The sequence below is a fragment of the Ischnura elegans genome, chromosome 1 (genome assembly GCF_921293095.1).
Source record: "Ischnura elegans chromosome 1, ioIscEleg1.1, whole genome shotgun sequence".
In the NCBI taxonomy this organism is placed as follows: domain Eukaryota; kingdom Metazoa; phylum Arthropoda; class Insecta; order Odonata; family Coenagrionidae; genus Ischnura; species Ischnura elegans.
Genome location: NC_060246.1, coordinates 89,071,267 through 89,086,288, shown reverse-complemented (window position 1 = coordinate 89,086,288; position 15,022 = coordinate 89,071,267). Strand labels below are relative to the sequence as shown.

Genomic DNA, 15,022 nt, shown 5'->3' with positions numbered 1-15,022 from the left:
AGAGTCACCGCACGCGTCTCAGCTCAAGTTTTTGGCTGGCTCTGCGGACTGCATTAATTTTTCCTCGAGCTGCGTCATCAATTTAGTTCCGTCAACTCAAGGATGTAGGATTTTGAAAAGTTTTCTCTGGTTTCCATCGTGACTGACGTTTCGATGTTGTTTTTAACTTCGTCTTCCGGGCTTATGATAGAAACGTCGCGATTTCGCGGCAGTTATATCCCAAGAGCGGACCTTGGTGGAAAACCCAAGAGTACCACATACTTCCAGGTTCAAAAGATACGATATAACATGAAAGGTATTTTGGCCGACGCGACGGGCAAGTACGGGATTTAATTTTTCCTCCGAACATCAAAGGACTTAAATGAATGCTATGTTGAATTCAAACCCTCTAATCGCCCAAAAAAGTACATAATTTTTTGTGCTCTGGTGTAGGTTGACGGCTGGTACCATAGCACCTCCTGCCACACGCCTATTGAGGCGGCTTGCGGAGTTGTATATAAAGTTAAGCATTCGTCGACAAGACCTGAGTTGGGCTGTTAATTTTCTCATTGAGAATAATGAAAACTCTGACATTTTGAGAGGTTATCCACTGTTTGGTGAATTATTTGTCGGAATTAAGGCATGCCAAGTTGATTATTGTAAGAGAAAATAATAATCATTACCTTGTGGAAAATTTTTATTACCTGACAATGAAAAAATGCGGGGTTCCTTCCCACGAGTATCGAAAAAAATCCCGTGATATTGATGCCTAATACCAGAACCATATTTGGTTTGTAAATTTCTTTAAGTAGGTACCATGCATTTTATAAATTACGGCAAAGAAACTGATGGTTGGATGGGATAGGGCAGGGGTCTAGAGCCGTCCCAATAAGACACAAAAATTATAGCCTAGGGGAAATATTTATCGGGAAATGGCTCCAATGGCAAATCCGAAATGAGAGTTAAAAATCATTTTTAACGTGATTTTTTTCGAAGGAATCTATTGATTTGAAAAAATAGTCTTACATTTATTGCATTGAGAATTGGATGTAGAAAAAAGCAAAAGAAAACATCGATACTGGGGTTGGCACACCTGCGAATAAGGAGTTAAGGAACACCACGGATTATCCTTTTCGAGGGACGGTACATGTTTCTCGAAGGCCTAAAAACTCTGGAATTAGCATAACTCATGCAGTGACTGCGAATTCTTGCGAAATTATTATAGTTTGAAGTTTTTCAATGCGTTGGAGCCTTACAAAAATCAGAAATAACGCTACGAATACTAAATATCCTGTAGAAATTCAAAGAGTATGAAGACAAACCTTTTTATCGAAAAAAATCAAGGAGAAAAAAGGGCAATCGTTCACGATTGAAAGAACCCCGGCAATAACCCGATATTCCGAACTAGCCTCATTCTACTAATGGTCATATGACAACAATTAAGTGACTCATGCAATGGAAGAGGCATTGCTAGTGACTGTCATATTCTCCGCTGAGCAACGCTCTGCATGAAAGTTAATTAAATGGTACAACTACATGCGCAAGGATTGCTAAAAATAGATAATAACGTGCTTTTGTCGCGCTTCTTACCTTTTGCTGTCTCCCAGCTCCGAAGAATGGAATGGTACTAACGCCTTTGAAATGCAAGGCATCTAACAACGTCGGTAAACATGGGAATTTCGTCCTTATCTCGACCATCATTAAAGAATTGCTGTATTTGATAGCTATGTTTGCAGTGGGGCAGTGGCAAGGATTAAATCCCGTGCCCTACAAATTGACTCAGGGAATTTAGAGACGGTGTCTCACTCAAGTAAAGCGATGTCGTAAAGGCAATATTATTTCTCTTCCTTTGGCCCGAAATTTTAGATGGCATTATTTTCTCACGCAGTGTTTAATCGACTAAACGTATATTTCAGTTGCAATCAGCTGAAAAACAACACAAGGGACTAACAAAAGCCTTTGATTAAATAAAAATCGCAATGAAACGAAAATTTTCGATGAATGTCAGTTAAATCTTGAAAATTTCTCTTTACTGCTCGACGAAGATTTTGATTTTTAGACCAGAGACTCCAAAGCTAATAAATTTAAAACAGTATCTTTCAATAAGTGGCTTGGAATGATTCAAGAATGAGTGTGTTTCATGAGAGTATTTTCTTACACAGAAACGTTGAAAAACATGTATATAATGGAATTTATTGCAATGAATAACTTGGTCTTACCCCACTTCGATTGAAATGTATTCCGCCATATAAAAACGAGTTATCGAAGAACCACTAACCTTTAGGCCATGAAGTTTGATATTAAATTAGCCAAAACAAGTTTCAATGGCCGAAAATTTTCAATGGTGACCGTTGAGGAATTTTCTATTTCGTTTTCAGCTCATTATCAACATCACCGTTTGACCTTTATGAGATATTTTTGGGCATGAATTGGAGAAGTCCCGCGCGTCAAGATCACAGTAGCTAAACATCTGCAGTTGAGCCCCACTAATCGCATGACTGTAGACCTAATGAGTGGCATTCGTACGGTATTCCTTGAATAATTACGCCAGTTTATCTGTTAGTGCAATCAAGTCTATGATGGGCAAAATAGGTAGCGCCAAATTCATCTCAAAGGTATTTCTTTAGTCGGAGAAGCCTAGCTTTTCAGCTAATCGTTCTTCCCTCTGAAAGTAAAGAGCTTTAATTCCCATGAGGTCCAGTAAAACCAGAACACAGCTCACACCTTTATTCCTAAAATCATGAAATTCCCTCCAGGTAAACGGATGGTGTTCTTAAACCCTACGACGTACGACCGATTGCGGTAGCTTGCAGGGTGACATGCACGCTTACAAGCCATGGAAATGACTGAGATAATACAATTTGAGAATTAAAAAATGTAGAGGTATTTTTTGCACTGTTTGAAATGGCATTCCTTAAAACTTTCTTTTCTCTGAGATCGAAATTGGGTGCGTAATTATCTTAACACGATAACTTAGAGGAAACGACGAAAGATTAGACTCGACAGTGGCGTATCTATAGTGTAAATGGGGGGACGAGGGGGATAGATCCCCCCCAAAGCCTCAGATAAATAAAAAAATATTTAAAACTCCCGTCTAGTTTTGACGTATAACAACTTTATCTGCTCAAAGTTGAACTTTAAGTGCCGAAATGATTTTAAATGTATTTCCGGGCATGTAATTTTTTTTTAATTTCCCCGGACCACCCGTTGCTCGGGGAGGGGGGTTAAGGTCGCCCCCCAGGCCTTCCCATCCCCCCCCCCGCAAAGCATATTTCTAGTTATGTCACTGAGACCAGATATAATTCCGAAATATCGGTCCCGAAATTTTAATGCTCCACAAACTGCGCAGTCATTTCGACGGACCCACTTGCATACTGAACAGTGCCTCAAACCAGAGGCGTTTATCTCGATACAGATTAAAGCCGTGAATCATTTTATCGCCGTCAAACGGGTAGCTTACACATCAGCGGAGAAAAGTCCGTGGAGATTTAACGAGAGGGAAAGAGAGCAATTCATAGATAGCGGGATACCTTTTCGTCGTCAAAGAGATCACCATCAACAGCGTCGCCCTCGCAGCGAGGGGACGCCCAAGCGCTATGTTTACACTACCTCGCTCGTTTTCGGCATGTGCTGCCCTCATGTACGTTGCGACAGATTATGATGACCCCAAAAAAACAGGTGGTAAACATTTTGGTCGTGAGCTAGGCGAGGCCGTAAGTAAACTGCAAATATACTTCTTTCCATTCCATCGCTCAGGTGTTATACAATGACGTTCTTCCTATTTTTTCCCCCTTTGCCAATGAGTCAGCAACTCATTGCAAGCTTGAAAATTTTCGGGCCTAATGACTTACGATAAAGTTCAAGCAATTTTCGAAAAAGGTACCCGGTAGCAGCCATTAGAAAATGTATTCATATGTGTGAAACTTCGCAATTTTATTTCGCGTTTATCATGGGAATACTGTCAGGGGCGGGTTCAGCATAAAATTTAGCGGAGAGTCATGACCTAGGTCCGGGGAATATGGAATACCTATCCGCCGGTGGAGAGGGGCATTCTCCCGCGTATGTGTTTTTTTTAAATACGCATTTTTTTAAGCATTTAGGACCCTAATATTTCATTTTCATTCTTAAAAAAAGATGAAATTGAGCAATTTTAGACACCTAAGGATACAAAATCTATTAAACCCTAATAAATTAAATTGTTTTGATAAAATTTGGGGGGTTTTGACCCGTGTGATTCCTCCCTAAATCCTCCCCTCAGTGCTGTACCCTGTATGGTGGGATTTCGTGGAGCATTCGGCGAATCGCCCCGGCTTGCTTCCCCTCCAATTATGACCCCCCTTTCCAGAACAAAGCAGTGCGTACTCCTTACCATCAGGCGCGTAGTTAGCGTTTATGAGGCCGAAGTTTGGATTGGTCTCCATAGGCTTTTATTTCTTAAGTCCCCATGATTTTTTCAAGCAAATTTTAAATTTTGGGCCACTTGCGATATGGAGTGCGGTTCATTGCTTTCTGCAGCGCCCTGGAGGTATGCATCACCTCTCTGCGATAATTTCTCTTTCATATTCAGTTAGAGATTGACTTTTAAACATTCATCAATTATTTTAAAAACCGTTCGCTAAGTTGTGAAATAAAGACTTTCGTTAGAGAGCCACCCAACAGACTACTATTTTTTTAATATTTCCATAAATTACGGGGGAAGAGTACCACCCTCTCTCCCAAAGTCTGTCATTGCTTTGTGCTCCTCAATATCCTCTATAAACACACAGCAGAAACGAGACTCCAGGGCAGGCTCGCGGGGGTACGCTTCTGGGCCGAGGTCTGTAAGCGCAAGCTTTTCACCTCTGTACCACAGAAGGGGCAGGACAAGGTAGGAAAAAGGAGAGAAGCGCCGCCACAATAGGAGCCAGATGACGCCTCCTGGATAGGATAGGATTGGAAGGATAGGAAAGAGGAATCCTGCACCGTCACAGAGGCGGGCGGATCCTACTACTAGCAAAACCATAATTTAATGTTTCTGCAGAAAGGAAAAAATTCCCTATAAGGAAGGAGATTTCTATGAACACACATAGTAAAGACATAATCAGAATATGAGTGCCCATGGGCTAGTTGTCTCTATGTGGGAAGGGAGTGGCTATGGGGGCTTCAGCCTCCCCCAAAACTTTTTCCCTTGTGGCAACTACCCACAATACATCTTACCCCTAGGCCAGGGGAACCTACACAGGGGCAGATAATAATCTGTCCAGGTTAGCCTGGGCCTTATAGCATTGAAAAAACTAATGAACATAACTCAGTAAAATAGAGTTTAAATAGAGGGATTTAAGCTCAACATAAACAGAACCCTGGATGGGCCTCTGGTGATACACCAATACCTCCATTGCAAAAGCACTCAACAATTGCCCACGGTATAAAATCTGCTTGTCTAGTAGCCCAACAATACCAATGGGCACAGCTGGCTGTAGTCAGAGTGCAAACGCTCACCTCCAAGTCTCCAAGCTTCGGAGGAGGCTTGTGCTCTGGCTACTGCAAGCTGAGCGTTTGCATATTGTTGGGCTCCTAGATGAGCAGGTTTCATCCGGTGGCAATTGTTAAGCACTTGCACCGTGGAAGTATCAACACTCCTGGGGCCAAGATCATAAATCTGTGACTTTTATTCCTGGGCACTTAGGAGGAGAGAGAATGATGGGGAGGAAAACGGAAGGAGCTGTCACAGCAATTTGGAGCCCACCAACTCCAACAAAGATTGAGACAGGATAGGAAAGGAAAGGATGGGGAATCCTGATGCCGTCATTATGGCACTACCACCTGCAAAACCAAATTAATTGTTCCTGAATTAATGAGAGGTCCAGCTGAATGAATTACTATGGGAACATTTTGTTTTTGATATAGTTTAGACAAGTATCCGAACATAATAAGAGAGGTTAGATGGACAATCAAGGAGGGAAGCATTAGGAAGAAGTATAATTGAAGGCGGCTTGTTGTTAAATTTGATTTTTAAAGCAGATGTGAAGGAAATTGCAAGGAAAAAATAAAATAAATCAGACAGAGTCAATGAGGTAAGAAAATGAAGGCAGTCCTATTCGCTGACAATCAGGTAGATTCATGGGTGATTATTTTCAGGCAATTCCATATTTTTGTGATTTATGCTGCTTTGTAACATTTCGTTCCACCTTTTGGAAGCATCATCAGTAGAATGCAAATTTTATCCACTTTTTCCATGACCATATGTGTATGTATCATTAGGGCGACGTGGGCTACTACTACCAAAACTGAATTTACTTAGCCAAAGTATTGGCAACTTATGGTCAGAGGACCTAGTGTGGCCCACAAAAACTTTCAACCAATTCACACTTGAGGTGACAATCAAGGAAGGCAGAGCTGCTATTTGAAAATGTATGCATCCATGTGAAACTTTTCACTCACATTTTGCAATTATGATGAGAGTACTCTACCCTGTATGGTAAGATTTAAGATTTCTCGAAACATTCTGCCAATTACCATGGCCTGCTTCTCCTCCAATTATGACTCTCCTTTTCAATTCACTGCAGTGCCTAATCCCTATCATCAGGTGCCTAGTTATACACTGATGTACGTTACACCATCATTGTGCTGGAAAGCATTAACCAAGGGGGTGTTCTGGGAGCCAAGAGGCAGTGGCAGTAGCAGAATGCAATTTCCTTAGCTTTTTTTAGAAGTGAAATATTACTCTGTGTTTTTTATTGCAAGTAATTATTTACATTTTATTGCAGTTTTTTTGTTTCGGTTATGAATGTATGTATTAGAAATTTAGAAGCAACAAAATTGATAAAAGTGTTACTTGACAAATATGTGTCTTTTGTCAACCAGTGCCGGAACGCCGTTCCGGTGCATTCTGGCATTATGACACCATTGAAAGGCGAAGAACCCTGCACCAGCGTATGGTTTGCAGCCAATCACTGTCCCCCAAATGCATCTCTCACCCTCGCCTAGTCATACCACATTGTCACATGCATATGAAGCACTAAAACAAGCCCTTTCTTCGAATCACCAAAATAAAGAATTCTTCCCTTGGGTCCCTAACGCTTGTCATCCCTTCTGGCTCCTTTTTCCCCAGAACCCTTTCGTTTACAAGTGACATGGGCTTTCCCTATTTATACCAGGCAACCTTGCCCCCTACCCTTAACCCAGGAAAGGGCACTTGGGATGTAGATGACACCCCATGGTTCTTCTTCAACTTATTATATGTCCATTGTTGTATCTACAGCGCTGTTATTTCTCATACCTTCCAGTCTCATACATTATGACAAAATATTGCCATTAATAATTTTCATTTCGCTCAAGTTATAGTGTCCTGGATTGTCACCTACACCCCACATGCCCTTCCACATTCCTCTTCGGAGCCATTGGACTTCCCCCGAGCTTTTTCCTTACCTGAGAGCAAATTATTTTGTTTTCCTCTTTTAGCATGTAAAAAATTACATTCAGCATGTATACTAAGATATTACATGCCTTGAAACCCAAAGTAGTAAAGTTAACATAAAATATGTTGCCAAATAACCTTCATGGAAAACTTCAGTTGAATACTTGTCTCCCATTGTCAAATTCTTGGCTATGATTTAAAAGTAAATATTTGGTATCAGTTTAATTCTGTTGAACTATTATAAAAAGAACACAACATAACTATGCATGTCATTCGAATGAATTAAACAAAAAATATTTTCTTTGAGGTGTCGATGACACCCCTTCTAACGTTACATTTTGCTGCACACATTCTCCTGGGTTAACTATACCCTTCTGCCTATCATCGGACAGCTCTCAGCGACCAGACTGTACAATGGAAACAAGTAACCAGGGTGGGCTCGTGCGGTTACATTCCTAAGGGCCGGTTCTGCAAGTCCAAAACTACCCCTACACACCTCAGGAAGGGAAGAATGGAGGAAGGAAAAAGAATAGCAAGTGCCGCCATGAAGAGAGCCAGATGATGCCTCCAGGGAAAGGATAGGGATGGAAAGAGTAGGATAGGAAAATCCCACAGCCGGCAAGAGTTGTCTGATGACAGTTCAAAAGGAGGGGTGGCAGCAGTGGCGCCGACTCCATGGGGCCTGAGGGGGCCCGAGCCCCCTCAAAGATTCGTTTGGGGGGGCGGAGCCCCCTCAATATTTTAAGAAAATAATGAAGTTATATTATGCTTTTTGAAATCACAAAAATATATTGGTAATTTTTATTTCCCATGTTTGACGATAGTTACCTTTTAAAATAAATTCAACAATGTGTTAAAACCAAAAATTATAAGGTGAAGCAGGTTGACTGAATCAGGTGGTGTGAATCATGATAGTGTTCCGGTGCTGCGACACACTTTGAATTTAACCTCTTCCCGGGGCAAGACCTCGGATATGGGCCCCCCCAATATTTTTTATAAGTCGGCGCCCCTGGGTGGCAGGGATGTCATGGCAAAATTAGCAGTGCCGGAAAGCACTTTCCTTAATTATTTTTAGGAGTGAAATATTACTCTATGCATTTTGTTCATTACAAACTATTACTTTCATTTTATTACAATTTTTTTTCGTTTTGGTTACCAATGTAAATATGTACCAATGTTAGGGCGGTGTGGGCGATTAGTTTCAAAACTATGATTTGATTTTTCTACGGAAAGGAAAGATTTTTCTATTGAGAAGAAAAATCCTACGATTTCGGTAGATTGACAATACTACAGGTGACCTACTTACCATAAATTTCATCTCCATATGGATATGTACTCCACAACTTTCCCATCTCAACTTTTATATATGTATGAGTTTCCTGACATCAAATATTTCTTCTCCCTGGGATCCATCTACAGAGGATATAGTTTGAGACTAATTAAAATTTGGTTGCTTGGTCTGTTACCCTCATTTGCCAATGTTGTCCTTTGCTGACACGTAGAGGTTAGCTAGGAAAGAAGTTAGCTAGTATTAAAAGGTAAGTAGCACTTAAACCATGAAATGTCAGTTTTCTAAGCATCCTTAAATACTTCTTTTATTCCAGTATTGACAGATGTAGAAATTAGAAAACATTTTGCACACAACAAATTCTTCTTAACATCTTACATACCAAATTTTATTATAAACCTTTGCAGAACCCCATATTCAACAACAATTTCTTTTGCCAACACTTCGAGCTCTGGATATTTCAATATTTTAGCTATATTTCCAATGTGGCCATCATAAATGAAGTCAACAAATATAACATTGTTCATATAGTTAACTCTTCAACATTATAAGTTAGAGGATTTGCAAATTTCTTAAAGTAATTCACAGACAAATATGTGCATGGGAATTGGTGCACCTCTTTTTTTCACTCAGATTTGTTCTTTGCCGCACTCGTAAATGTTTTTCCATAATTGTCCATGTGTAAGCACTCAGGCAATAGAGGAAAATTCTAAACAATAAATTGTGCAATTGGACATGACCCCTTAAATGTCTCAGCTGTATGTGACCCAAAAGAAAACATTTGTCAAAACAATGACACTGATAGAAGTACGTGCTTCAAATGCAAATACATATTAATACATATCATTTAATAAATAGTATGATAAAAATGTACTTCAGTTTTGAAAAAAATGACAAACATATTAATTTATGCATAAGTTTCACATCAATGGAATTGAACACAATATTTCACCAAAAAACTGTATGCCAAGACATATAAAGCATTGGACTCACCAAACCTATAACATGATTACTAATGTGAAGCATACAGGGTACAGATTTCCAAATTCAAAAATTTTCAGTAGAAATATTGGTTTTAATTGTGATGATATATATATATTTATACTGCTCATAATGAAATGGTGATAATGGGGGTGAAAATATTTCAAATGATGTTTTTCGCATTTATTTATGAAGTCCATTATGTAAGTTTGGAATCTCAACCTTTCAGAAAACAGTAATCACTGAGCATTAGTTTTTAATTACCGTTTACCAGTATACACTAATTTTAGGTACCATATTACTTTATTGATATATGATAATAAATTGGTACCTACTTTCAGTGATACTTCTCCGTGTGTGCTCTAGAACACTTCAGCTCATATGCTTCATCTTTGGTGACCAAGTAATATATGTACTTACTATTGCCATTAATTATCCGTGCTTCTTCAATCAATTAATTATAGTTTATAAAACATTAGATTACGAGGCTCGTGTATGGAAGTACATGGCAGTTGTCTGGTTAATATGAGCAAAATCTCCTCCTTTGCAAGAGACTTTAAAGCAATGAATCTATCAAGTTAAGACTGATGGCTAAAGAGATAAGAGAAGCCATATAACTTACTAGGATATGATGTAAAAACAATTATTTCATCAGTTAGTAAACTATATGAAACATGACTGGAATAAATCAAGAAGAGAATTATAGGGAAGATAGGATGACATTCCCTCAAAAAATTACTTCCACAGATTTTGCAAAGGGTCCTTGGCACGTATTTTCAATTGAATTAAAAAAGTGAACAATCGTGTAGAAACACTTCAAAGTTAATCAAGGCATGTTTCTATATAGAAAATAATTGTTAAAACTAACCTTCCAAAAACACCCTGATCAATAGGAGGACATTGATAACCAATTAAAGAAGGATCTAAGTGATGTGAAGCCTTTATGGCAGCATTGATTTTCCTGCAGTCAATAAAACATCCAAAAGACTTATGTACCTATATATTTGTCCACTAATATGAACATTGAATGAATTGAACATGAATTGGGAAGAATTGAATGAAATTTAAAATTCATCTCCAAACTTAGAATACCATGATGCAATCACATTGCGAAGAATTAATAGCAATAGTAAGTTCACATATACGTATGTATTTTGCATATTATTCTGGTGTGGCATAAATCAGTGTTCATAAGGTGGTCAGAGCAGCATGGGTTTCAAATATGCGAAATTTAATGAGATAAATATTCCACATCGTGCAGAAGTGTTAGGTACCTATACATTCATTAAATTATTTTCATATAAATTCTTTCAGATAATTATTATCTCTTAAATGGCATGAGTGTATATGGGCAGGTACTTAAAAAAAGGAAGTAATCTTTTACCATTTAGCAAAAAATTACATTCTCATTCTTAGTTGTGAAATATAATCTGAATTTATGAATGAAAGGAATGTGAAGCATGTGTTAAACAAAACACTTTGCTGTTTTTTGTTTTGATGTCTGTGGCTGCAACTGTTAATGTGTAAGTTAATGTTTATAAATTAAAAATATCATGAAAGGCCTATCACAAAACTTTAAAAGTTTACGTAAACATGTGTTTGATTAAAGGCACCTATCAAAGTATAAAATTTTGAATATTTTTCTATAATGAACCAAATAAAGCTAACGGTACATAACATTTAAACAAATATTCTTTGGTGTCAGAGACTTTGAAGAATTTTCTCTTGATTTAGTATGATCCAAAGTTCTGTAGTGCAACTTCTTTCTCCTAGCTTACCAAATATTTGAGCCCAATTTTACACTGCTTAAGTTTGCATAATTGTAATCAATTCATCAATGCTTGAATAGCTTGTGATTGCACAGACTTGATGAGGTATTATGGCTCAGATACATTCAACTCAACTTTCATTTGCTTAAAAAGTGGTTCACTTAGCATTTGGTATTAGCTGTTCAGTGCATTTAAGTTCGTAGCATTAGATAACCACTCAATTATTGTTTGGTAGTGAGTTTTCATCCATTCAACATTAGCCTCTGCCTTTTCCATAGCTTGTTCAACAGCTCTAGTTGCTGTTCCCAAGTCTTTCCTGTGATCAGCAGCAAATTTTTTCAGCTGAAAGTAGAAGCAAAATGCATGCATGTATTTAAATGCACATATGTAAATATTTTATGAAAGTTAATTTTAGAAACCACCAATGAAACACCTTTAGAACATTAAGAAGAAAGTTTTTAAGATGCATGCTTTGATATTTTCTTATATTTTCAACAACTAGGGGCTAAATTAGGTGTCATATATCAATGGTGTAAAAGCTATTGTTGTATCACCACAGCCAGCAAATAATAATTTGACTAGAGCCTGTAGGAGTTATTCAGCTGTCCAATAATGATTAGTGCTTACAAAGCCTATGAAATTCACATATTTGAATTGGTGAGTATGAATGATATTATGCCATAGAGCAAATAACTCTGGCTAGCCACTATAGGTACATTATTACATAAATTTTTCTTCCATGAGGCAGGTCAGATCTGAGGTTAGGAATGCACATATAGATATGTATCTGATTATCTTATTATGTAACCCTTTTGCAGTCACGGCTATTTTCATTTTATCTCCTGAAATGCCGAAGCTCCATTCCAGAACATGTATGAAGTTCTTATATGTAACGCTCTACATAAAAAATTATTTTTTATATAGTACCTACTCTAAATTCTGTAGAAGAAATACCATAAACAGACTTTTTTCATGGGATTACAAGGGGCCAATATATTGGCATCTTGAGCGTCTAAGGGTTACGCAAAGGTATTATGAGGATTATCAAGAAAATAGAATATTATCAAGGAAATAGAATATTATGTATATATACACTGCTAATCTGAATACTTACATCAGCCAATTCAAATTCAGTATTCATTCGTTTTGTAGAACTGCGCACAATGTTGTTAATGGTAAATAATGATGACCCCAAGCTGAAAAAATTCACAGCATTAATAATGGAGCACAGTAAGTAAAAAATATAGCTCATTAACACATGAAAGCCAACTATCAAATGGGAATGCTAAAACACATGATGAATTTCTTTGCAAATGAAAACTAAGTCCTTAACACTGTTTGAATCTATGTACTTACTATTCCTTCACTTTATCCCATTTTTCCCTGAGAAAATTGAATGCCAGTGGTTGCCCCATTACATTGCTTGAAACAGCAGCAAACACCCTGGCTGCATCTTGCTTGCGTATACCAGAATTCTCAGTCACAGACCACTCAAGGTACCTGCAACAAAGAAATATTATCCCATTTAATTAATACGCATGCAAACCAACATTTAGCAATCAAATGATATTCTTACCTAATCAATATCCATGTTTCTCGGCTACACCCAAGAGCAGCCAAAAGTAGATCTTTTTCTGATCCAACGTTTGTAGCCCGATATCGCTCCCAAGCAAACTCCCACTCAGCCTGGCTACCATGCCGGATCGCAGTACAATAAATAACATTTTTCAAGTTTGGTGAAATCCTGTAAACAATTGAAATGTTTTGCATTGCAAGTTTTGCTTAATTTGTTTTTGCAATTATGGCAGAGCAAAATAATAGTATCATTTTCTGAGGAACTCACGTGTTGTTTTTATCAGGATTTGGTAGCCTGCGCCAATTATTGTATTGCTTAATACAATTTTGTACACAGTCTTCATGCCCTAGGGAGCAAGCCCATCCTAATACGCTGACTCTCTTATAAACAGTCAGCTGCTCATCCCTTGGTGAATCAGAGAATCCAGTTTGTTTGTATATATTATCGATTAGGCTTAGCATGTAGCTCTGAAATATTAATACTCCAATATAATTTGCTCACAAAAACTCAGAAATGATTAATATCCACAGAATTTTTTGCCATACATCCTACCTTACCTTGAACTTCTCAAATCCACCAGTTCTCACTAGCATTGAGTCTATATACCCCAATGCTGAAAATGCAGCTTTCCAAGGTAGGTATTCTGTTTCTTGAGAAAGATAGCGAGTGACGCTCAGGGCTGTACCATAATCCAGAAGTCCAGCTCGGGCCAAATTAAGAGCATCATCCAAAAGTTGAGCTCGATTAATGGAGTTAAGATCAGTAAAACGATCACTTTCCAGTTGAGCAATCAGCATTTTCCAGTTGGTTGGGTCATAATTAACACGGTAAAAACCTGAAGTGGTAAAAAAATTAGATTGTGTCTGGATGATAAAATGAATTAATTTGAGACGCAATTGAAATTGTTTTGTTTTTGTTCATATAATAATATGAGATGGATATAACCTGTGCTTACAGGCACAGCAACACTTGCTAAAACAAAATCCAGCGATCAAAACTTCAGGACATTTTGATCACTTCCAGGGTAAAATTTTATGATAATGGCTGAAACTTACACAAAATTATGAAAGTAGGTAGTCAGTCAGGAGGTACCTACTTCTTAATTTGCATAGACATATAGACTTATACTATCTTATGAAATACTAATAAATGTTGCATATGAGAAGTACTTTTGGAGAGATTTTTATCGATTAAAAATTACCTGTTTCCTGGATATTGAAAATGACCCAGTGGTATGCTGGCGGAAGGCCTGATGTCAGTGTTATAGAGCGCTCCATTTTCATCCAATATTGAGGATGAGTGGACCAAAAATTCATTGCATCTTGGGATGTGAAGGTTATTGGGATCCACCACAGATAATTATCATATTCCTTCTCACTGTCTTGGGCATCACTTTGATTCCTTCTTTTAACAGATTTACCCGTTCTTTTCTTGCGAAGCAGAAACCGTTCCTTAAAATTTTTTAACAATATTAAGATTTTGACCATTTCTTAAACATGCTTGATGTGATTTTATTAAAACATTGCATTACAGGGATCTCACAATCAATGAACTGATAACCTGCATACAATAAAATCACTGATTTATGTCAGGAAGGCATAAAATTCTTGATTTTATGACTTTTGCAAAAACAAAAATAATAATGCGGCAAATTATGACTCAAAGCACTGGACCACAGACCTAAGTACCGAAAATTAATATCCATGCAAATGAATTGAAAGAAAATTAATTCCCCAAGGCCGTACTCTTTGGTGGGCAGATGGGAGTGAGAAGTTATAGACCCCCTGTTAGCATTATTAACAATACTATTGTTAATAATGCTAACAGGGGGTCTATAACTTCTACATAACTCTAGTTGTGCCCTAAAACTTCATTTGCATGTTATAAGTGATTGAACGAACTATGGCCGTTAAACAGTTGAAAGAAAATTAATTCCCCAAGGCCGTACTCTTTTTAGCATTAGTCCCTTAGCAATGCTAAAAAGAGTACGGCCTTGGGGAATTAATTTTCTTTCAACTGTTTAACGGCCATAG

At 37.8% G+C, this 15,022-nt stretch overlaps 1 protein-coding gene across 2 annotated transcripts in view; it reads right to left on the bottom strand.

The window, feature by feature from the left end:
* Window positions 1-8,939: 8,939 nt before the first annotated feature.
* The window catches only part of LOC124165511 (aminopeptidase N), a 119,308-nt gene continuing 113,225 nt past the window's right edge, over window positions 8,940-15,022 (bottom strand). For both annotated transcript variants that reach the window (XM_046542963.1, XM_046542956.1), the window contains exons 10-16: window positions 14,191-14,440; window positions 13,547-13,824; window positions 13,257-13,456; window positions 12,990-13,157; window positions 12,770-12,913; window positions 12,528-12,609; window positions 8,940-11,755 (exon numbers count right to left, since the gene is read on the bottom strand). In XM_046542963.1, the coding sequence (XP_046398919.1) occupies window positions 11,588-11,755; window positions 12,528-12,609; window positions 12,770-12,913; window positions 12,990-13,157; window positions 13,257-13,456; window positions 13,547-13,824; window positions 14,191-14,440 (1,290 nt within the window). In that variant the 3' untranslated portion in view covers window positions 8,940-11,587. The remainder of the gene's footprint in view (window positions 11,756-12,527; window positions 12,610-12,769; window positions 12,914-12,989; window positions 13,158-13,256; window positions 13,457-13,546; window positions 13,825-14,190; window positions 14,441-15,022) is intronic.